This window comes from Sipha flava, unplaced genomic scaffold (genome assembly GCF_003268045.1).
Source record: "Sipha flava isolate LNK unplaced genomic scaffold, YSA_version1 303_pilon_pilon, whole genome shotgun sequence".
NCBI lineage: Eukaryota > Metazoa > Arthropoda > Insecta > Hemiptera > Aphididae > Sipha > Sipha flava.
The window spans coordinates 443,932-469,418 of record NW_020272979.1 but is presented as its reverse complement, the minus strand read 5'-3'; the positions used below and the strand labels follow the sequence as shown (position 1 = coordinate 469,418).

The 25,487-nt window shown below is 26.9% G+C and overlaps 3 protein-coding genes across 6 annotated transcripts; 2 read left to right on the top strand and 1 right to left on the bottom strand.

The window, feature by feature from the left end:
• The first annotated feature begins 575 nt into the window (after positions 1–575).
• On the top strand, positions 576–18,762 carry LOC112686277 (serine/threonine-protein phosphatase CPPED1-like). Of its 3 annotated transcripts, XM_025558487.1 has the most exons (7): positions 15,131–15,353; positions 15,472–15,609; positions 15,671–15,748; positions 16,975–17,187; positions 17,882–18,017; positions 18,081–18,361; positions 18,462–18,762. In XM_025558487.1, the coding sequence occupies exons 3-7, from the start codon at positions 15,676–15,678 to the stop codon at positions 18,662–18,664; spliced, it is 906 nt and encodes a 301-aa protein (XP_025414272.1). In that variant the 5' UTR covers positions 15,131–15,353; positions 15,472–15,609; positions 15,671–15,675; the 3' UTR covers positions 18,665–18,762. The 3 variants fall into 3 exon arrangements, with proteins under 3 accessions (XP_025414273.1, XP_025414272.1, XP_025414271.1); XM_025558488.1 differs by lacking the exons at positions 15,131–15,353; positions 15,472–15,609 and adding an exon at positions 576–665; XM_025558486.1 differs by lacking the exon at positions 15,472–15,609.
• On the bottom strand, positions 3,609–19,719 carry LOC112686278 (gametocyte-specific factor 1 homolog). Of its 2 annotated transcripts, none has more exons than XM_025558490.1 (5): positions 19,622–19,719; positions 8,728–8,893; positions 8,494–8,622; positions 3,990–4,121; positions 3,609–3,840 (listed from the first exon to the last, which is right to left on the bottom strand). In XM_025558490.1, exons 2-5 carry the CDS (start codon positions 8,836–8,838, stop codon positions 3,748–3,750), a joined length of 465 nt encoding a protein of 154 aa, XP_025414275.1. In that variant the 5' UTR covers positions 8,839–8,893; positions 19,622–19,719; the 3' UTR covers positions 3,609–3,747. The 2 variants fall into 2 exon arrangements, with proteins under 2 accessions (XP_025414275.1, XP_025414274.1); XM_025558489.1 differs by lacking the exon at positions 19,622–19,719 and adding an exon at positions 10,133–10,442 and having other exon boundaries at positions 3,611–3,840.
• Positions 19,720–21,582: 1,863 nt separating this feature from the next.
• Positions 21,583–22,210, top strand: LOC112686295. Its single transcript, XM_025558507.1, has 2 exons — positions 21,583–21,784; positions 21,882–22,210. Exons 1-2 carry the CDS (start codon positions 21,583–21,585, stop codon positions 22,208–22,210), a joined length of 531 nt encoding a protein of 176 aa, XP_025414292.1.
• The last annotated feature ends 3,277 nt before the right edge of the window (positions 22,211–25,487 follow it).

Here is a 25,487-nt window from a genome sequence, read left to right as displayed (position 1 = left end):
ACGAATGGTGTGACACAACGCCTACCTATGTATCTAGAAACTAGTAACACCAGTTGTCAATATGTCTTCTTCTTCATCGGATGACGAAAGTTTTTTGGCTTTAGTAAATTTAATCAATGTTAATAACAATGTTAATTACACCAACAAAATGTATGTTAAAATCTGGATCGTCTTTCATTTTTAACTTAGAAAATTATGAAAAGAAAAGTTAGAAAATTAATAAAATAATTAAAATAACAATATTTTTCAAAACACTTGTCACTCTAGTCGGTAAAAACACGTAACACGTGGCAAAAAATGGAACATGCTGCATTTTAATGACACCGAAGTAACATGTAGTTTGTCATATCACAGTCGTATCACTTTATTTGGCGTTAAATCTATTAATTACATTGTTTTGATACAAAATAGCGTGCTAGATGCATGCTACTTGCTACTTCACTTGCCACGCCACATGTCACGTTACTTTGGTGGGCGCTCGGCCTAACGAAATTTTTTTTTAATAACAAGGCAAGTGATAACGGCAAAAACTGTTATCATATTCGGTTATTAGTGTTGTCGACTATTGATAATAGTCACACGTTTTATCACAGCATACAAAAGTATGTGAAATTCCAACGGCGGGACAAAGTTACCACCCGGGGTTAAAGTTAACCCGGCTTACGGTAAGTAATAATAATAATTTAACTTATATAAAATTTGCAGTCGTTTATACGTAACCCGTAGACACAAGACATTTCCAACGTAATGCTTCTTTATCAATAGAAAACAATGCCTAAAAATAAATTAATAATTACAATTATGGATGTATTAAACATTTATTATATTTCATTTTTATGTTTTTATTGAAATTGACTTAGTAATGATGAATAAACACCATGCATTTATCCAAATTTAATTTAATGAAATTGTCTATTGAATTTGCAAGCTCTAAACTCTCTTTTTGAAAATAACTCAAAGTGACTTATAATAGCATCCAATATAGCAAAATATGCATGAGAACATCAATAATATTTATTGTAATTTTTTTTATTTGTTTCAAAACATTGGATATAGATGTAAATTCCTTCAACATCAACTATAACAGCAGCATTAACAATTTTAAGTATAATAGATTCTTTTAAATTTATTTTATATGCAATTGCACCAAAACAAATTCATAATAATAATTCAATGAAATCAAATATATTTTGTACACTGTATAATATAATTATGTTAAATAAATTAGAAATCATGAATCACATTACATGATAATATTAAATTTGAAAACTTTCATTAACTAGGTTTATTAAGTAAAACATCCATCAAGATTATATTTTATTATATTATATTATATTAGTTTATATTTATATTATATATTTTACTGAAAACTATGGCACATTATTCCATAAGACATCAAATGATTTTTAATTTCTCATATTTTTAATTGCTTTTATTACAGCATTTATTTCAATAGCACCATTTCCAATTGTACTTTCTATATTTTGTATTTTTTACTCATAATATTAATTATTTCTAAGACTTCTTCAAAAATAACAAATATAATATGAATGACATTTTCATTAACATATGCAGAAGACCTGCAAAAAAAATTCTCATTGGTATACTCGTGGTATAATATATAATATATTAATATAAAATATTTGTAATACATTATTATATTACCTATTCCTTGAGCCACTTATTTGTATCTTAATTTATTTAATTGTGAAAAACATTTATAATTACACCAAAATTATTATATACTGATTTATAAATATTAAATTGATACGACGACCTACTTTCACATAATCTAAGATTCTTGTTAAGAATTGTATAAAATAATAGGTAGTAGGTACATATAAATTGTAACGTTATGTTAATAAAAATATATTAGATATTAAAATATAATCTAAGTATTTATTATTATTTGCATATGCACCTTAATAGTTCTACTAGTGTTTGTTATAACCAAATTCAATATGTGGGCCATACAATTAACGAAAATAGCTTCAGGATGTGAGTCTCTTATTCTAGTTTGGACACCAGTTGGAGATTCTGACATATTTTTGCACTATCGTAAGATTTTGCTACAAGAGAAATATTAGAAATCCAGAGTTTTTTTGAAACAGAAAGAATTTCAATAGAAATATTCGGTTCCTCTCTCATTTGATACATCGTAAAACTCAATAAAATGTTCATATACACTATAGCTATTAGGAATAATGTATCTTACACATAGAAATAATTGTTCTGTTTATGAGATCCAAAAAAAATGAATGAAAATAAAATTATGTAAAAATATCTCATTTCTAAGTATAATTACTTATTATTTTTCTTGAATATTACCTTACTTTATCACACATAATGGAGTACATTCTACAGTCATTAATTCCTCGAAAAATAATATTTATTGTCATATTTGAACAAACTTCAAATATACTATTTTGAATGATCCAACTTGTATATTACATTTTTTTAATAAAAAAATCTAAAAACTCTTTATAGTTCTTAGCAAATAATGAACACTGCTGTTTAAAATTTCCTGCGAACAAGTAATTTATGATTCACAAACAGTAATTGGTATTAAATTAAAAACAGTAAATTATATATATATATTTTTTTTTTTTTTTGCTTTATGGGTCATTAATGCCTTTTGCAACTTCTACTAAGCCCTTCCATCTGACACGGACAGTAGCAGACTCGAAGCTTGCTACTCCGTCCACCATTTTTTATCTACATTGACTCTATCTCGTCATCATTGCCGAGGTCTTCCCCTGGGGCACTTGCCAGTTGGATTATTAATAATTACTTTTCAAATTATGCTTCCTTTAGACCTACCCATTCCAAGCGCCTGACATTTAGGAAGCATTTAATATTTGGTTGATTATATAGCAATTCCAGTTTGGTATTTTTTCTCATTTCGTAAACTTCAATTAATTCATTTCTCACAAAACCGTATATTTTCCTCAACACTACTATGTATTACTAATGATTATAAAAATTATTTACAATCATTGATATTACTTACATTACCAAGATACGATTCAATCTCTCCAATATTTTTTAATAATCACTAGTCAGTCCTATAACTGAAACAAAATCAACAAGGGTTTGATTTTCATTATAAATTAATATTATTATTAATTTAACATTTTAATTACATATACAAATGTTTATTTTTTCATGGTATTTATAAATATTATGTTATTAAACCATTGTAAAAATTATTATTCATGCAAAATTAATGATTAATGTCACAAATTAATAAATTCAAATAAAATAGAATCAGAGTTCTGGCAGTAGAATGTAAATTACAGAACAAAATTCAAATTTTAATTTATAAATAACCTACCAGCAAATGAAAATGTAAATAATACAATAAATTGTACTATATAAAATAATTTATTCAAAACTTAAATTAAGAAGCATCATAACATTGAAATTCTTTCATATTTATCTAAAATAAAAACTATTTTAAAATATAAAATACAAATATTATAGTCAGTGGATGTAAAAAATATTTCACAAGATTTAAAAAGATTATTAATAAGATTCTTAATACAAATTATTAAATTTAACAAAGGAAAAATAATCAAAAATAATACATAACAATATTTTTTACACTATCTTTTAATGAAATTTGACAATGCATTATCCTAATGTTGAAAGTCAAGGCAGATTGTACATGTTTTATTACACTACATTAATAAGAGCAAAAAATACTTCTAAATAAAGTTTAATTATATAAAACCAAAAACAAATGATTTAGTGCTTAGAAACATTAGGTCGTTTTCCAATAAATAAAGGTTTTATTATGTCTTGTGTCAGATTCTTTTCTTTGATTTCACTTTCTTGATTCTATAAAATTAAAAATTAACAAAAAATGTATTAAAATTGATTAATAACTTAAAGTAGTCCAAAAAAAAGGTATCACTGAATAAAAAGTTTGGTAGCAGCTGGCCTAGTGTATACATAAGTGCAATAATTAAAGTTACTTATATACTCACATAATTATTAATATCTTGTTCATGTAAATTGGTACGATATTTTTTACGTTCTGATTTTGTAGAACCATGTTTTGCTTTCATTGATATTGTTTTTTTATTTATATTTTTCAATACATCAGAAGTTTGCTCAAGCTAAAAATTGAAAAATTAAAATATTTTTAACAATTTCAACATGGTAAATTGTAAAAAAATTAATCAAACCAACATAAGTAGGTATAAGTTTAAGTAAAATTATATTAATTAGTCATTTTTCAAAAAGAAAATTTTTATTGAAGTTGAAAACAAAAGTACAGTGTATAGAAAAGACTAGATTCAACTTAAAAAACTTTTTTAAAAGATTTGCAAAAGAGTCATAAAACTACTTTGAAATAATTTTAAGTATATACTTTATTCTTTATTCACTAAAAATGTAGTCTTACTTAAATGCAGTAACATTTTTCTTTATTGATTACTGTCATAAGTTATATAAGATTTATAGAATAAACATTGAATGGTCCTAAAATTAAATATTTATTAATACTTGCTTTGAAAATATTTTTAAATACACCTCATAATAAAAAAAAAAAAAAAAAGATTTAACAAAACCACACAAAATATAACAAACTATCCCTTCTTATTTAAATGCATTAAGAACGAGTTTAAAACAGAAATAATTTATTTTGATTATTAATTTGAGTTATTCAGCTTTCTCAGTTTATAAAATAGACTAACAGGGTTTTTATATTTTGTAGTATTTATTTAATAAAAATGGTTAATTGCAGTAATTTTTAAAATTAAAAAGTACAATTTATACATTAAAGTTTACTTTATATAGATAAAGTAGAAGTGGTTTTGTAGTAAGCCCAATCCTCATAATCTAATAATGTGAGTCAAATTAATATAAGTATCTATTAATAAATATGTTGTATAAATGATTATATGAATATCATATGATGATTATACAACGTTATGTAAAATTATATAAATGGTATGTAAATAATGTGATATAAAACCTAACCTCTTAACATAATAATCCTAAATCGACAGTAAAATAAAGTAATAATAGAATTACGCCACTTTAACGTCATTGGAACTTGAATAAATACAGGTTGAGCATTTAGCATTTATCAGAAGTAGATAGGTAGTTCTGATAGACAGTATTACTGGTCATTTCCCTTTTTAATAAATTATTACTCATCCTACACATTGTTACAGCCACATCATTGAGAGTATATAATTCTTGTCCAGAATAACTTGTTCTTTATTTTTTTTGTTTTAAACTGTTTGTTATTCTATTGTGGTACATTAATAAAAACATTAAGTTTTATAAGTTTAACATATAAGTGTTTAATTATTCAACTACCTATCTCTTTTAACATTACATCACAAGATAACATTGAACATGCTATGTCGTTAAATAATTAATGTGGTACAGATTGTAGTGTCCTGCACAACGATCACTACAGTTTGAATATATGTAATTCATTTTATACCTAACTTAAATTTTTTTTTATGAAATAATTAATTATGGTTTAGCCAGGAAAATATTTTACCATTTTAGATTACAATAATTAACTACTAATGATATAAAAAAAGCACACAATCATCATACATTCTAATGATGTATATTTATACTCAGTGACGTAACTGGGAAAAAATTTAGAGGAAGGAAATCATTGATTAACCATGATCAAAATCCTAACCCCTCTACCCCTTGTTTCAAATATATTTGTATTGTATGTATTTTATACACTATACAAAATACCTGAACAATTTATTAAAAATTGAATAGTTACTGCTTTGGGTGTCAGTAATCTTTTTAGATTTTAATGACATGAAATTGAATAATGTCAACTAACATTTATTAAAGATTTTATAAGATGTAGTTAATAATTATTAACAAATTACAGTAGAAGAATAAATAATTAAAAAATAATAGAACAGTATAATCTATAGACTTTCAGTAAAACACTAAAGCACACTATCACAGCACAATTTAATGTGGAAATAGGCATGTAAGTATAAACAAGAAAAAATATATTTTATCAGTAGTGGTAATTGTAATTTGTTATTGATCTAAAAAAAACCTCTTGTTCCTGTAGTCATAATCACGATTTTAAGATAATAATATTAAATTGTGCTCATATTTTATGTAATGACTAGCTGAATTACCCGTTGTTGCCGGGTTTAAGTATATAAATGTATGTAACCTGCCAAGATTAAATTTTGTTTACCTGAACCTCTTTACAGTTTAGTATTCTGTTGAATACATATAGCATCTCACTTCTCCGAATATTTTACCTTTTGTCAATAAGTTCATGGTCTTTTTGACTTTTAACCGAAACACTCTTGCAATTATATCATGTCGATCATATGATCTTTGACCGGGAAGTAAGAGCTCTTTTATCTCGTCCCAGCGAGGATTACATGTAAAAGTAATAAAAAGGTCAGAGCGACCGTAATGTCTAACGTAGGTCATAGCATCTTGTGTTCTTTCGTGCATGTACCTTGGCCCACCAGTAAAAGTTGACGGGAGTATAACCATTTGGCCTAACTGATTAGCTTCTATGTCTCGTCGTCCAATCGCATCTTTTAAATGAATATAACTATCTGCACGCAATTTGGCTTGGTTGTTTTTGATGTAATTTAGTCTTTCAGTTTCAATTTTGGCGTATTCATCTACCAAATATTGACTGAAAAGAGAACGATAATTAATTAAATAGTTGTCTTCCCCTTATCTGACCATTATTCTATATGAGTAAAAACTTGATGCAGAGACCTTTTTTTTAAGCGGTAACTTGGTTTTTGGATCGCGTTGTGGTATATTGATTGCATACCCATCATCCCCCCCAACAAAACATTAAAGGATACTGCAGTGCGTTGTATGCTCGATGTATCTCACTGATACGATGAAGTGAGTTACTTCAGTTTTCGAGGATGATGTCTCTTCGATCAAACTGCTGATCTACTAACACTAAAGCAACTTCATTTGCCGTTGGTGCATTATACCTGCCTCTATGTTCTTCTGGTGGTTTTTTATCTGCATGTATTACAACTTTAAATGACTCTGAAGGAGGTATATTATCGATGGTAAATTGTAATGATCAATTGTAAATTATGCGGTGGCATGCCTAGTAAATCCAATGAGTTTAATAACTCTGTTGGATAATTTACAACTTCAGTAGCATCGCAAACTGTATCTAGATTTGTATGACACCAAGTTTTCTGGTAACAAATTTTGTATCTTGAGATTCAATTCGTTGACCTCCACATTTTTTGCTACTAAAATTGGTCTTTCTGCCAGCCACTCATGATTTGTGTATTGTCTGTGTACACTGGGATATATCTGGTCAATGAGAGCATCTTGCGAATAAATGATTGTGCAGAAATCGTTCGGTAATTTTATACATCCCGTTTCATCTGTAGTAACTTTCCCATCTCCAATATCTAACAATTGTTTAGAGAATCTTTTGCACGCAGCTTTTTTTGATTGAATCGAAATCGAAGTATCAAAATCGTTCGCTATCTATCTTTATATATATTTCGACCATGAATTGTTGACAAAGCTTATGCATTGTAAAATAACTTAGTCCTGATTGCGTCTAATCATCAACCGATATGCATAATAATTTTTTGAACTAACATTCTTATTTGTTTTGGCACCTGTTGCGGGATCTTTTTGTTTAATATTTATGCAATACCCGTCATTTACTACCAAAAATAAAATTAATATTTTTTAATAGTTTTATTTAATATAATTCATTTTCAATAGCGCAGTTATCGACCTGATCAAAAAATATTAAACCGATTTCAACCCTTTAAATTCAAAATTTCGAAAAATCCTTTCTTAGCGCACGTCTACATCATAATAGCTATCTGTATGCCAAATTTCAGACAGATCCGTCCAATGGTTTGAACTATGCGTTGATAGCAGTCAATCAGCTTACTGTTTTATTTATACAGATAATATTAATAATAGATTATTTTTGATAATAATCTAACTAATGTGATTATTGCAATAACATTTACAAAATAAATTTAAAATAAAAACTTCTATACAATTATTTGAGTTATCTTATAATATGTTAAATAATATTACATTATTTCTTAACTTATGATAAATCAAATATTTGTAGTGTTGGATGGGGTAAAATACTATTGGCCCTCTTAAAATTATCAGGGGGGCACTTGCCTCTCCTTTTCCCTCAAAGTTACGCCACTCTTTATACTATATTAATTTACATAAACTACAATTAGTAAATAATTAAAATCAACCAATAGATCAAAATTGTTACAGTTCTGAAAAATTATATTTTCCAAAAATCCTTTATAAATGAATCTACACATAATATTAAGTACCTACATTCCTTTAAAATATCAAATTAAATAATATATTAGTCTTGGCTATACACTGATTAGCTAGTGAACGAGTAGTATATAAATTATATACATGTTTATTTATAACCTAATAAAATTATAAAGCCAATATTTAAATATCTTTTTAACATTTTTACTAAATACTTACACCATCCCAAGATTCTTCATACTCCAAAGTAGGTACATTTTTTATAACAGGAGTTGGACGTACAATATCTTCAGATTCATATAAAATTGAATCAAATAAAATTCTATTTGGGCAATTTTCTTCATGATCCTGAAAAAATGTATTTTATATAAATATTTCAATGAATTAATATTATTAATTTAATACTTATCAAAAACAAAAACCCTTAAGTCTTAATATTGTTTTATGTTTTACCTTCAATTCAGATTCCGGCATAACATGTGATATATTATAAACACAATTTCTAAAATGAGGAGGTCTATCAGGGCACCTTATTAAATGCTTTATTAGTGTCTTCTGTGGCATTGAATGTGATGGGTTGAATGGACAATGGAAATCTAAAGTATTAGGTGCCAAATGCCTAAAATAAAAAAATGAAGAAATCATAAAATTAAAATACAAATACAGTTAATATTCAAACTTTCAACATTATTCTTATAGTATTATTAATATTACATTATTTAATATTCATTTTGAATTTACAGTAAATGATTTTTAAACAGATGTTAGGAACATTAATCGTTAATTTAATCTATATAATAAGGAATTCAATTTACTTAGAATTTTATTACATGAATTTTAATAACATTTTTAAAAAGAATATGGAGTATCAACAATTGAAATATAAAATGTATATGTTATACTAAAGATGAAATATATAGCTACTAAAATATTGAAATTATATGAATTTAATCTTTAATATAGTAATATACAAACAGACTATTATATCGGCAATTCTCAACCGGGGGGGGGGGGGTCACCAACAATTTTTTTAGGGTCGTATCATGTGATAAAAAAATTATTTCAAATCAACAATAGCAAGAGTCATTAAATTAAAAAAATATTAAAATTTACATAATTTTTATTTTATTTTTTCTATTAATTTATGCCAATCAGCTTCCATACTATACTTTTTTTGTAAAACTTATACACAAATAAATACAATAATAACAGTTTGTACAATTTTTTAATGTTTACATTACAAAAGGGTTGTTAGACATCTTGGTGTCATTATAGGGGGTCGTGAACTCAAAAATGTTGAGAACTGCTGTATTGTAGTGTTTAAATAATATTAAACAAAAGAATGATAGTACACGTCTATTCAATATTTAATATTTATAAATTTAGATAATTCACTTTTTAATGAATTAGTGAAACGTAAAATCAATGATATAACTTGTTATCATATACCTAATTTGGTAAAAGAAAAAAAAAGAGAATTAAACTTAGTTTATTGCACATTATATACCGATTGATTAATGATTAATTACATATCAAATGTTAGTAAACGAAAATTACATAATGAAAATCCAAGAATAAAATTATTATTATTATTATATATATTTCAACGGATCGTTTTTTTTGTACATAAAAATATCATAGTATTATAATATTGGTAGTATAAAATTGAACATAAACATAAATAAATAAACTGGTAAAATGTTTTTCAATACACGTTTTATTACAATATAAAAATTAAACAAGGTTGTAAAATGTTTAAAGAACTAACGTTGTTGAATACTTATGCATGCATGTTAAGGAGAAAAAAACAATTCATAAATTATTTCATTAGTGGTGCAAGATACATTTATGTACTCACAGTAATTCCATCGTGACGTAGTAAGATAATCTACGGAGTATATGAATATTTCAAACAATGACGAGTATAAACTATAGCTGGTAGACGTAAAATGAATATTGAATAACGACGTACATTGACGAAATATTAAATGAGAACCGTCACAAACGATACATGATAGTATTCTATTAGAGATTTGCAAGTTCATCAAAAGCATGTGACCACAGAAGGATATGTAACTGTTCTCCTACGACTGATAAGAAATGAAAAAAAAATTCTTTTAAACCATGTTTACCAACAATAAAAAACAAGACGATTTAATGTGAGAATTATAAAATGAATGTAAGTCAATAAAACATCTAAGTTGAACCTGTGCTTGGTCAAGTACTTTTTTTCATATAATGACAATGTAATTCTTTTGTATGAAAAAATTATTATAGTTTATTATAATATCCTATAGCCATATCTTTAATGTAATTTTATCAAAATGTACTAAAAATGTTGGTTAGTTTAATCATTGATTTTATTATACATATTATAAAATAAAATATTATAAAATATTATTAAATCAATGGTTTAATTCAAGGTTTAAGATATACAGGTTAGTTATCGCTAGTCCGAAACTCGGTTAGACTACGTTACGGTTCAGTAGTTCATATTTTCACCACACGTGTAAAGCGCTAGTAGTAGGTAGGGACATATATTACCGAATAACTGACATATGTGATATATTACATTGTGTAGTTATTGGTATTATTCTTATGTTTGTATTAATAATTACCATTATAAATTTAATATAAGTAATAAATAGAACCAGGATTTATATGTATTTAAAAAGTGACAAATATGATGCAAATATGCAAAGAAAAAGTGCCTAAATATACAATTATATGTATTACACTTTATAAAATGTGATTTTTTTAAAAACCACAATTTTGTACAAAATAAAATTCTAAATATTTTATCAAAAACAAAAAAAAATGATAATATCCACTGCTCTATATTTCAAATCATTTAAATCAATCTAAAACTTTTAGGAAACTTAAAAACAAGAATACAAATAAAAAAATAAACTAAACATAAATATTTTAGATTATTTAAAGTTACTTACTCTCAGAAAAAAGAATAGAAAACTTAAAAGAAATATAAAAAATGTTAATTTATTAAAAACCCATGAAATATGCATGTTATATGCATTAATGAACAAATATGCAATAACCTTCGAAATATGCAAAATAAGCAATATAGAATTTGGTGTTTAAATTCGGTGTGATATGAATCATGGACATTTTAAACCTCCATAGACGTGTATACACTTAGTGCAAACACACAAATGCAGATAAATCCGGGCTCCAGAATTTATTTAGGTTTCACTATGTTAATATCTAATTATCATTACTAATAGATAGCCAAATGGAAAATTATAATAAACCATTTATTTATTTTCGAACAACTTTAAATTACGATTGATGCATAATCATTATTTAAAACTGTTGATTACACATAAAAAAAATGGCTAAGAAATTTAAAAGTAGGATTTTGTTGCCCACCATGCTGAAGTAATAAACCAGATATGTGGGAAACATAATGAAGTTACTGTTACATTTCCATAAGTTAATTTCAATTCTAGTAAAGTTTTGATTAAAGGCCACAAGGATTATGTTGAAAAAGTCAAAAATGAAATCGATAATATTATTATTGACTTGGTAAGTTGTATACTAACACTTATTGTTTTATTGTTAAATTATTAATCAATAACCGTGTTACACAGCGTCGTAGCAGTGGTGCAGTAGGTGTGACGCACCGGGGCCTTCGTGATTTGGGGCCCTCAATTCAAAAGAAAACTGATATGAACAAAAATAGAAGCTTGCGTTAACTACAACCAATAGTTTGTTTTGATTTTTGATAGAAATAAATAATAAAAACATTTTGCATTGGTTAAACAATTAGTTAATAAATTGTTTTTTACAGATTCTCGCTTTATAAAGTGGTTTGTAATCTGCTGTCACAAGTAACATTACAAAATTATTGTGTAGTAAAATTAATACACAAAAATTAGGGTTGCCATACGTCCCGAAAAACCGGGATTGTCACCGGTTTTGGACTTCGCGTCCTGGTACCCCAAAAAAATGTTTTCGGGATGTCCATATGTCCCGGCATAGACATTTAGAGGAAATGTAGTATTGTTTAATTTTTAATTTCGACCATTTTATCTTAAAGTACATTTTTAATCATTATCGATTAACAATATATAGTAAAAACATACTTTGTAATTTACACAAGTAATTATTAAGTATATAATATATTTTATTTTACATTTTCTTTAAATATTATATTGCCTGCAATTAATGGTCCTCTTCAGTGGCGTATACATAAATTTTTTATGGGGGGAGGGGTTCATTAGCAAACAAATCATTGTTTTTATTTTATCATTACTTTTTTTTTACGTTTCTAACACCCTCACACTAAAAAATTATTTTATAACATTTAAAAAAAAGCCTAGAGGGGATCTGACCTCCACATCCCCGTCTCGTATACGCCACTGATCCTCTCAATATATTAAGAGTTATATAAAAAATATATTACTCAATATTGTGTTTGTGTTGTCCCGGTTCCGCCTTATAAATTTTTGGCAATCCTAAAAAAAATAGTTCAGTATTTTTGGATCGACGTGCACGTGAAGGGGGGTCCCTTCTTTGCGGTTCATCATGGTTTCTTTTAAAATTATAAATGTAATGTAATAATCTAATAAAAATTGGTATATGTATTACGTAAGTATAAATTTGATCTTCATATCTCTTAATTTTACTTCTATATATTTACATTTTAGACATTAGTGATTACGTTTAAAAAATTATTTTATTTTATTTGATTTTTATTAAAATTAAATTAAATTTGTTATAAATTACAAATTTCTGTTTTTTTTGGGGGGGGGGGGGGGAATATGATTTATTTTAAAGTATCATGAGAACTTTAAGAGTATTTGTTATGCATTTTCTATACACAAGGGCCTCTCGCCCTCATGAAATGTATTTCGCCCAGGGCCTCTAAAATTGTAGCGCCGGCACTGAAATAAATAATAATAAATTTTATATTTTAACTTTGGTATGTTTAATGGACTTATAAAAATTAAAATATGGTATTTAATTTGTAAAGAAAATTTAAAATACCCTTCCCAAAATATTATTCTGGTTACGCCACTGTCAATGTACTTATACAATTGTTATTAATCAAATGTTCGTGGACACACACATGCACTCTAAGTACGGACGTATTGAACTAAACAAAACAACAAAAGAAATACAAAAAATTCGTACTGAAATTAATACGTTGGTCATTCGATTTCTTTTCAAAATGACAATTACATTTAAATGGGCCTAAATATGATTTTTTGTCGAATACAACTGATGAAGACTATAAAGTCAAAATAAAAAAGAATGTGGCCTGGATAAAAGTAGCATCAACTTTAATAAATTCGTTCAAAGATGAAAATGACGCACAACAAAAATATAAATTTAATTCACGCGTAAATAATTAAAAAAATATTACTTAATCTATGCCCGAAATGCCCGCTTTAAAAAGTTAAAAAGTTCATTCGTCATCATATGCGCATTCATGGGACATTTACGGGTGAGACCACGCAGAGTTGATCGTGTGATTGGCGAATTAAACAAATTGTAATGTAACCACGGAGTAGAACAGTGTTTCCTAACTTCTTTTATCGGAACCTTCGCAGGAACCAGAACATTTTTGAGGAACCATCTTTTTTTAAATAAGATTAATGAATATCAGATATTACCCACATAACACAAGTACAACTAAAAGATCTATAATATATAGGCTTTATAAGTATCCATAACATTCATTAATTAATATAAATATTTAAATATCTAATTAGATATGAGTATTTATCTATTATATATCTACTAAGTATTCGATTGGCCGCTTTTTAATTAGTTTATGGATAACCATTAGATATACCTAATAATATAATAAATATATAAATATAATATACCGTATATATGATATATTAAAAAAAAAACTATTATACAGAATCACACGAGTCGCCTTCAATGAAAATTAGTGATAAACGTTAAAAAAATGTTTGTGTTCATTAATTTTGCTGATAACTCACTGATGAATAACAAGCAGCTATATTATAATTGTTCAACGTATATAATTTAACCATTGATTCTCAACATTTTCTGTTTACTGCCTCACACTCGTTCTATTGAAATATTCATAGGTGAAATTAAATATAACTAAATATTTGAGTATGCCAACATTTTAGTCCAAGACATCATAAAATGTTTTAGCTGTTCTTAATATTAAATATGACTCATTAATCGATAGTACAGCAGTATACAGTTTTAATTTTTGTTTTTATTTATAAAATATTAAAACCCAATAAATAATAGTATTTATCATTAGTAGTTACACTATTAAGACTTTGTGATCTTTCACGGAACAAGATATGGATTATTTTGTAAACTGTCACAAATCACATTAAAACATGTCATAGTCAAATCCTAAATTATATTATAATACCAATGCGATCGCTATCGGACTATAGGTGTTTTTTTTTAGTTTGTAAAATCAATCCAGATTTATTTACACCCAAAAGTAGTTAGTGTACCATCACATTAGTTAACTAATATTTTGATGTATAACCCGTGGGCTTGGTATTTTTAATTTAAAATTGATTTATATAATTATCGTTTATAGAATCTATAGAGCAATATTCGGTTCATGTTGGTACCATGTTAGTTAATTTTTATTTTATAAATTTAAATAATATATAATCTACAAAAATATAATTTATTTTTTCAAGTAACTACATTTTTAATTAGTGTTCGATTCAAATTTGACTACATGAGTGGTTATGTACTATTATTGAATCCGTCCTTTGTCTCTAGATTGTTGAGAGACACTAGCTCTACTTTACGTTAATTATTGAATTCGATTTTTAACCACACTGTGAAGATGATAATTTTAATCATAAATACTACACACGTTTATGGTTAATCTACGTCAACACGACTAGTTTAGTATAGTTTATTTGTTCGTATTTGTAGTATACCAATATTTAGTGCAATTAAATAACTAAACCATCATTGCCATTTTCATTTTTTTAGCTATATTTATAAATATCTATTGTGTAGTTTTCATATAAGATCACTGCATTTCCAAGTTGATATTCAAGTATTCAAGTGAAGTTCTGAGTATTCAGGCAACTATATAGGTATTCCTAACTGATACTATGTGTAGTGTTTATTTTAGGAATAAATGAAATATAAATTAGTATTAAATAATTTACTTAAAACTATTAAATATTTATTAAAATATCGCTATTAAAATAGGCGCAACTAGATCCCAAATATTGGGGATGATGAAATTGTTGAAATTAAAAGTTATATTATTTCACTGTAACACCAGAGGTGTTTAAGACTCTCTTGCGCCCTCCTAATTGTGCTTATGGTTATTAATATAAAATAAACGTAAATATAAAAAAAAATCAAAATTGTTTTACCTTTATTACATTTTATTTTGTGTTATTAGTTAAAATGACAGAAACAAACAAACAGTCAATGAAATGGAAAAAACATGAAATTGAAGAACAAATAGGATATGATCAATGTAAGTTTCAATTTAGTTATTTATTCTTAACATTTAGTAAGGTATCTGTTTGAAGTAGTCAAAAATATTCTAGCAAAAAACTTTAAAAACTTTAAAACTATGTTTATACACATAGAGCGATTGGAAAATAGTTATGTGCTATACTAATGTCTATGTCTATACAAATGTCTGCTAATAGAAAATGTATAATAGGTATAAATATAATAACTCGTAAATTTTTAACATTTCCGTCGAACTCTTCCCGTTTTTCTTGTACGGTGGCACCCTTTAACTTCTAAATGGTTTTTCAAAAAAGTATTCCAATATTTATATAAATTGTTAATATTAATTTTAGTTTGTTCTACCTTTTTTTTTCCAAAAAAATTAATTTGGGTTAATATTATTGAAATAATAACAAAATTAGTTTAAATACTCGTAGTTAACAAATAAAAATGATTGCCTAGAAAAAAAATAAATATTAATGTTTATTTAAGTTCAACATTTTTAAACATATTCACAACAGGCAAGACAAGGTAGATACTATGTTACCTTTCATTTAAATAGTTGGATTGATACAACTATTTACTTTTCAAGAACCATAAATAAAAAGAACACATTAATAATTTTGTGCATTCATTATTTAGGTACTTAATCATATATTTTAATAACGCACATAAAATTTTTTTAGTTTTTTTAAGTCAATAAATTAGAATCAATGACTAAAAACAAAAATTATTAATTTCAATTCAATCTAGTACTATACTTCAATTTATGTACAAATATTTATCATCCTGCGGATTATTCAAAATATATAAAACTCGGTATCGATAAATATATTTGCATGGTCTATTACACTTTAACAGGTAAACTCTAAGATAATGTACGAAATCTAAATCTTAATACAAACTAATTAAAATGTATTTTTAGTCTTAAGTATTAATAATACTTCGAGTAAATAAGATATAATTGAATATGGTGAGATCAATATGACGTAATAATTAAACTTTTACTTTAAAAATATAATACTACTTAAGTACGGCAGATAATACAGCTTAAATATTTTTTTCTCGCTTATTGCCAAATAGTTTTGTGAACTACTATTTTTTCATATTATACGAATGTTTTTTGGATAATATTCAATAACAATGAAAAGCATACTAAATTACGTATTGATTTATGATTATACTTATTTTTTAAAACATTTTTGGAGTACCTATAGAATACTTTAAATACTTTTTCCTTTGTAGACAAAAATTCTCAATCATGGGCTGGAAATTTCAATTTTGTCATTGGTGCTGACGTTCAATTAGGATATATTTGGCCGCATAGAGAACGTGATGCTAAAGATTGGAAAATTGAAATGGAAAAAGCTATTTGTGCTGTTGATAAAATCAATAACTTAACTCCTAGGCCTCAGTTTGTAGTTATTTGTGGTGATTTAATAAATGAATTGTCTGATGGTAAGCAAGATTTTAACTTGATATCACTTTGGCTGCATCTGAATTACGTGCAAAAAATTCTTTTTTTTTACATCTCAGCTGCGTGCGTGGTTTATCCAGTGTTCATTGAGCCAATTTTGGGATACTACCTGTATAATATAAATTTATTGCGCCCGTGTTAAAAATATACACTAAAAAGATATACATCACTAGCGTTAGAGAATTGGGCGGATTTCCCAATAGACAGATTAGACAGCTGCATAGGGCGTTACAATTAGGAGGCGGTTAGTAGCTAGTGTTTTGTTAAAGACATAATTGGAATGAAATAAAAATATTCCTTATTTTATATTTACGAAAAACGATTTAATATTAAATGTACAAATAAAAGTTTTAATATTGATGGTTCATTAAAATTATCATAGAATGTATTCATTTAAATTTGATGGACATTATTAAAATTTTTCCAAAGTAGATTAAATAACTAAAATCGAAAAAAAATTGTCTAAAAATTAAAATGGGTTAAGATACTTTTATAATTAATAACTGGGGTAGCAACATTTTAGTGCCCTTAGTCGTAAAAAAGTTAAATCCGCCTTTGATAATACACCTTCATGAATTCATACTTATCTAAAAAAACGTGCATGCAATTCAACCTTTTTTTTTGCATGTAATTCGAATTCACCGATAATTTTCAATAAATTTATTTATATTTAAGATGCAACTGAAATAAAAGAATTACAAATAAACGACTTCCAACAAATATTTTCAAAATTGCATCCATCTATATCTCTTGTTTGTGTGTGCGGAAATCATGATGTTGGTAATATTCCGAACGAAGATTCCATCAATAAGTAATATAACATAGATATTGTAAAATAATATAAAAATGTAAATATAAGCTAATGCAATTTTAGGTATCGCGAACATTTTGGACAAGATTATTTTTCTTTTTGGTGTGGTGGAGTACTTTTCTTAGTAATGAATACTCAATATTATAAAAACCGTGACAACGTTAAGAAACATGCAGAAGAACAAGATCAATGGTTAACAGAAAAATTGAATGATAATAAAGGGCAAAGAATAATTGTATTTCAACATATACCATGGTTTGTAGAAAATGTAGACGAGAAAACCCAATATTTCAATATTAATGAAAACTTCAGAAAAAACATGTTGGAAAAAATGCATGCAGCTGGTAAATATTTTTTATTTTAGCATAGATTGTATTTCATTGTACCTTTATGAAAAACAAATTGCTTTTCTCTTATTAAATGTTATTAATTTTGTTGAACCAGGTGTGTCGCATGTATTTTGTGGTCATTATCATAGGAACTGCATAAAGTTCTATAAAAACATCGAAATAGTCACAACAAACGCTATTGGAGCTCCTATGGGCCCAATGGAACCCTCTGGATTAAGAATAGTACAAATATATGAAAATAATATTATTCATGCTTATTACCCACTCGAAAAAATGCCAAGATCTATTATCAATTGAGAACAGTCAATGAACATAACGATACTTTTTAGCTAAACTTAATTTTTGATTTTAATTAACACAATAGAATTAATACAAAAAATGTATTTATTAAGTTAAATAGTTCATTATGATAATAGATATAAATAAAATAAAGATTTAATAAAACTATAAGAATTAAGTATTTTAATGGTGAGGATTTCCAAAAGATTTCCTTTGATGAGCTATGTATTTTGATCAGTGGCGGTTTTTTGATTTTTTTCTGGGTGGGGGTCCACCCATATATATTATCTTTTAATATATACAAAGTTTAAACCATTAATAACATTCACTATTTACTGTGGTAACTGGTAGGAAAATAAACAGTCGTGTACATTCAATCTTGCTCGGGTGGGGGGGGGGGGTAACAAAAATAATCGTTATCTTTTTTTTTCGTTGCACAGATAAATAACTGCTATAGATATTATTTTATACAATTTTTTTATCAATTTACAGTTTACTTTTACATTACAGTTAATTAATAGCTAGTGGAATATAAAAACAATATAGTTAACAAAACTTTTTAAACACCTATCAATATAATTATTTAATTATTATAATATTTGTGTAGTTATATATTTTAAGTTTAAAGCGTAATAATTAAACCACGAATATATTACACGTCATCAATAATAAAACAACTTTCTTTTTTTTTTTTTGGCCTTGGAGGGGTTGAACCTGAAAACCTCGTATGTACGCCACTGAAAATATAATAATATTTTTATAAAAAAAATGTACTTTATTATAGCCGAAAGTTTTAAAATCACTGACTGGCCTGGGGTGAAAATAATTAATATTAAAAAACATTAAAAATTACATTCACAATACAAAATAATTTACTTAGATTAAAATTAAAATTAACTACTTATTATTATGGATAAACACTTAGTAAATTAAAAATCAAAACAATTTAAAATTGTTATTCTAAATTTTACTAACCTGAATTTTAAATACTATTCAAGCTTGATTCAAATTGAATGATAATCTTAGTCTTTAGATTAAAAGAATATTTGTAAATAAACTCGTAAATAGTAATTGGTAACTTTTTTATACAAGATAAAAAGTTTACAATTTATACGTTCAATGGGCATCGTGGTTGGTTGAAAAGTGAAAAGCGTCAGTTTATTGCTGCGCTAATCCGCTAATATGCATTTTTCGAACGGCCGAACGCTAATATTATCACAAATAATAGATATCGTAAACATCACAATTTCAAAGAAATATAAACACCTAAATAGCTGAAGTAAACATTCAAATATACGGACTACTAACGACGAAATCATCAGAATTATGTATAAGTAAGCGTGTATAGCCGCATATAAATAGCTACTCAAAACCCGAACGCCACGAACGAAAAATGTATCATAGCCTAAACTTGGAATCCGGGAGGGGTCCAGACCCCCTAGACCCTCCCCCCCCGTAAAACCACTACTAATTTTTCTACACGAGTTATATTTAGATTGATTCTCTTCAATGAAACACCTTGATTACAACACACGGATTATAATTTGGCGTTAAATTATTAAATTCTTCTCTTGTTCAGTGATCAAAAAAAGCGGTAAGTGTCGGTTTTGGAGGAAAATATAGTCGCGCTTAGAAATAATTTTCATTAAAATAAACATGTTCACCATTTCTTATGTCTATACTAAAGTTTGGTTCATTTGCGTTTTTTCTGTTGTCATAGCAACAACAAGACCAACTACTTTTTTGGTCCTAATAAAATGTACTGATGTTTTCCTTTCTAAAAAATTCAGAAGCAACAGAAAAGTATCAAAACGCTTCTTGAAAAAGGAACAAAGGACACTCAAGAACAGATAAACATAAGCAGACATTTAGTTGAAATGGAAAACTACTTCTAAGTCCTCATCATCACAATCCTGAAATGTACCGATGATAACCGACCCAAACTTTGTTTGCCCTGCACCAAATTTCACTTTCGGATATTCCCGACCCAAGTCCAGATCTCCCACGGAGATGTAACGGGAACTGGCCTGTTTTTTCAGCTAACTGGTCAATGAATCCATATTCTAAAAACGAATGAAATATTAGTATACAATATATATAATACGAGTATATATGCAAGCGTCATGTATTGCACATAACATTATACACACATTTAATAGTATATATTTAATTATATATTCAGATTACTCACTATAAAAATATGATGTAAAAATCAAACTGGGTAGACGATATTATTGTTGTTGTTATTGTTGCTGCTGTTGGTGGTGGTTATAATTCCGTTGAATAACAACAACAACGACAGTGGCAGCAGCAGTATACTTTAGGGGTATGCTGTAGTAGACTAAGTGACTAGAACTGTTCACTGTAGACTAGTACTGTACACTGTTGTCGAATAAGTACATCGGTAAATACCTAACCATAGGTATTTAAGCCCAATTTAGTACACCTCTTCTATTTTTTCTCCACATCGATTTTCATTAGAGTAATATCATATTCTCACTTCCCATAGTTGACTTAAGTATCGTCTAATCGCTTTGATCTTGCCTCATTAAATTAGAGCCATTAGAGAAAATTCATATCGATAGCGAAAATAACACTTAACATTAATACGACATTTGAAAATAATATAACGCCTATTCGTACCTACTCGCCACAATATAGTGTGTGTGGTAAACAACTCATTAGATACACGATATTGATAACGAAAATGTGAAATTGTTATTTACATACTGTTTTTTTTAAATGCATTGTTAAATAAGAGTAAAATGTCAAGTACAAAAATGAAGAATAATAATATTAATTTACAACTAATATATTAAATTTAAAAATAAATATGTCTTATATTAAAACTTTTTATACAATATTTTACAAAATTTAATCACACCACATCACACCACTATCAACACCATCTTATAAATAAGTAACGGTAGAGGTCGATGAGCCAGGGTCTGAATCTGACAATCGAAGACCACACGCTTATCGACCCGCCGATTGTGCGACATCTTGCTAGTTATTATTGTTTTGATTTAATGGCCGAAAAACCGTATAGAGATGTTGTCTCTATACAAATTGAATCCAAACCCTTCCTCATCGGCGCTCTACGTGGCGAAGAGACACTCTTTATGCTTGTAAAAAGACGTGTGATGTTTAACCACATGCCGTATGACCCCCTATACTTTAATCATAACATTATCCACATATTTATTATCACCTATATTATTTAATGTTGCATTAGAAAAAGTTGTAAGGGAAATGAATATGGGACAGCATGAAGGAGTAAACTTACAGGGTCATAATATAAGACTATTGCCATACGCAGATGACCTGGTACTGATAATAGAATCACAAGAAGAACTTAAGTCACTATTCACACGGCTAGAAAAGTCATCAGCAAAAATAGGTTTACGCGTCAACGAGGAAAAAACCAAATACATGGTTGTTAGAAAGCAGAACACCGCAAGATTAGGCCTCTTCTTAAGGATAGATCAGTATAATTTCGATAGAGTGTATCAGTTCAAGTATTTGGGGATAATTCTAACAGAAGATAATCAAATAACAAAATAGATAGAAGCAAGAATCCAAGCTGGAAAAAATGCTTTTTCAGTCAAGCGAATCTCTTAGGAGCTTGATCCTTGTCAAGAAAATTAAAGAAACAATTATATACTACATTGATAAGACCAATTGTTACATATGAAGCAGAGACTCTTAGTTTTCGAAAGAAAAATACTGAGACTTTTCGGACCTGCGAAGGACAGTGTAACTAATGACTGGAGGATAAGGAAAAACGAGGAATTAGACTCATTATACCAAAAACAAAACATCGTGGAAGCAATAAGAACTAAGAGAATAAAATGGGCAGGATACGCTTGGAAAAACCAAAACTCACTACTCCGTATATTACTGGAAAATAATGTCACAGGAAAAAGACCCATTGGAAGACCGAGAATGAGATGGGAAGATGTAGTAAAAAATTATGTGGAAAAGCTAGGAGGAGGAAATGATTGGAAGATGCGAGCAGCTGACCGAGATGGATGGAAGGCTGGTTGAATGTCGGTATGGTCCTAGAGGCCGCTAACACAAAAAAAATATATATATATATATATTATAAACATTGTATTTGTCTAATGACAATTATGGAATAAAAAAGTATTTTAATTATTTTTATTTACTTGTTCATCCTGTCTTTAAAACATAGATGTATTTTTTGGTAGTTATGAAATTATTTTATTTTTTTCTTCTTTTAATTTCCTTTTTTGAGAACCAGATAAAACTTTATTTTTATTCATACTTTCAATATACTCGTATAATATAATATTATATAAAAAATGTAAAGTATATATTTTTTGAATTAAGTAATTTTTAAAATATTTGAATATATAATATACAAAATCTATAATCAATGGTAAAAATATACGCATAACGATCTATACACATTACACATGTCATGTGTAGTGCCACACTACATAACTTTGTAGACTGGAGACATAGAGTATAAGCATTGATTAAATATACTTAAATATATTTAATCAATGGTATAAGAGTATAACAATGGTATAAGACAGAGTTTAAACGCTTTATCTTTAAGGTTTTTAGAGTAAAATAGACCTATACGCATTCCAACGTAGTAACTTGAGTTTTACTCCTATAATAATTTTGAAAACATATTTGATTTATTATGAAGTCTATTTTAAATCTTTCGAATCAGAAAAATAAAAATAAATTTTTGAAACTATTTATATTCATTTAAATTTATAAGAATACAAGATTGTTATTACCTATTGTAGGTATTCCCACACGATAAGGTTATTATTAAATATTTACTATACGATTACGAACATATTTCGTATAACTGATTATTATAAACAGATTAGCACTGATTTAATTTGAAAAAAGAAATTATTCAATTTTTTTTTCACGGGAATTAAATATACTTTAATCAAAAGCCCCAAATTACCGTGGGCCCTCCTGCATCGCGGGGTCTGCGGGCACTCGGTTACGCCACTGAATCTAGTGCATTTGAAGAAAAACCTGAATCATCAGTAGATGAGATGTCTGTCAACAAGTCAAAGCAAGTCAACACATATTCAATGCCTTAAACTAAAACACTGATCAAAATCATTATGTATGTTGTAGTATTTACTTTGAAATCATTAATAATTAATAAGTTATTGTATTTGAAAAATTTCTGTGTGCAATACCAAGCGGTGAAGATTTTTTTTTTGTACAATTTTAAATTTAAACCCCAATTAAAAAAAAATGTACACAGGAATTTTCAATATTTTTAAATTTATTTAAGGTAAACATGCATATGAAAATACATTTGAAAATAAATTATTTCAATCAAACGAATATTGTTTTCCAAGTTGTATTATACGAGTATTATGGATGATTAGTAATAACATTGATTATAAATACTAATATAGTACTTATAATCAATGGTAATAAGATAATTTACGATTTTGAACATTTCAGGCGCATTACCCAGAAACATTATTAGTTGCCTATCCTGAAAGTCTGATCACGACGGTACATTTTCCAAATGAATTACCTGTCGTTAATTATAGAATAAACATGTATGTTATAAAATACATAATATATGAAATACCAGGGGGTATAATAACAGGACTAAGAGGGCTTCAGCTGTCTCAAAATTTCTGAAAACAATTTCGAAAAATAAACCTTCCTTTAATCACATTCACAATACAAAAATTTTTTAAAGAGTATCTTTTTAATTATATTTATATATAAATATGTTTTACTTTTAATTATCTTATCTATGAGTTTTTTTAATTACTATACAACATAAAATAAAAATATAATGTGTATGTCATTCAATGTTTATTTTTATCTGCATTTAAATAAATGTCTACCATAAGACTAGATATCATGGTTATAGTCTTATCGAAAGTATAAATATATATGCATGCAAAATTAGTTACATTTATTAAAATTATAAAAAAAAAGTATATATTTGTATTCATAATCAATGACAGTAATTAAGCAAGTTGTACATCAGTCTTTACGAATGTTTATTCCACACACATTAAAGTTTCATATATTTTAAATTTATAAATTATATTATAGATATAACATCAAAACTGAGTTTAGCGTCATTTGAGTATCGAACAATGATGTAAAACTCGTAAAATACATTTGGTTAGGAGGTAATGAGTTACATTTTTCATCTTGTCTTAGGCCTCACCATGTTTAAATAAGATCCTGTACACGAATACATATGTACTATATCTTGGAAGATATTTTATGAGTGAAATCGCCTTAGATTAATACGTCATTAAAATAATTATTAATTATGTAAAACCGTGTCATATTTTAATTAGTTTTATAAAAACGAAAAAAAAAAATACTAATATGCAGATAACATAATAACCCTGCATTGTTAATGTTATTGTTACTAAGATTTTCATTTCATTTCATGCATTGTGCTTGACACATTACTTTTATTTAATTATTACCTAACATCTAAATGTAAACGTCATATGAATAATATTAACAACATTATAAAAACAATACACCATTATTATTTACATAAATTAAAAATTTTACTTTAACAAAAATTCTTACTAATAAATAATTAGACCTTAACCAAAGGGGCTGGGGTTCAGACCCCCCCCTCCCTCGAAATGTTTTACTAAAATAAAATAAAATAATTTTAAATGCCTATTAATTTAGAAATTTTAATTTTTATTAGTCAAAAAACGTGCTTACTCTCTTAACTTCCCCAAAAATCCTTTTTTTAGTTATGATCTTGATTATATACATAGGTATACGTATGTTGACTTTTGAGGTATCGTGTTCATATTTTCGTTAAAATATTTCCTTT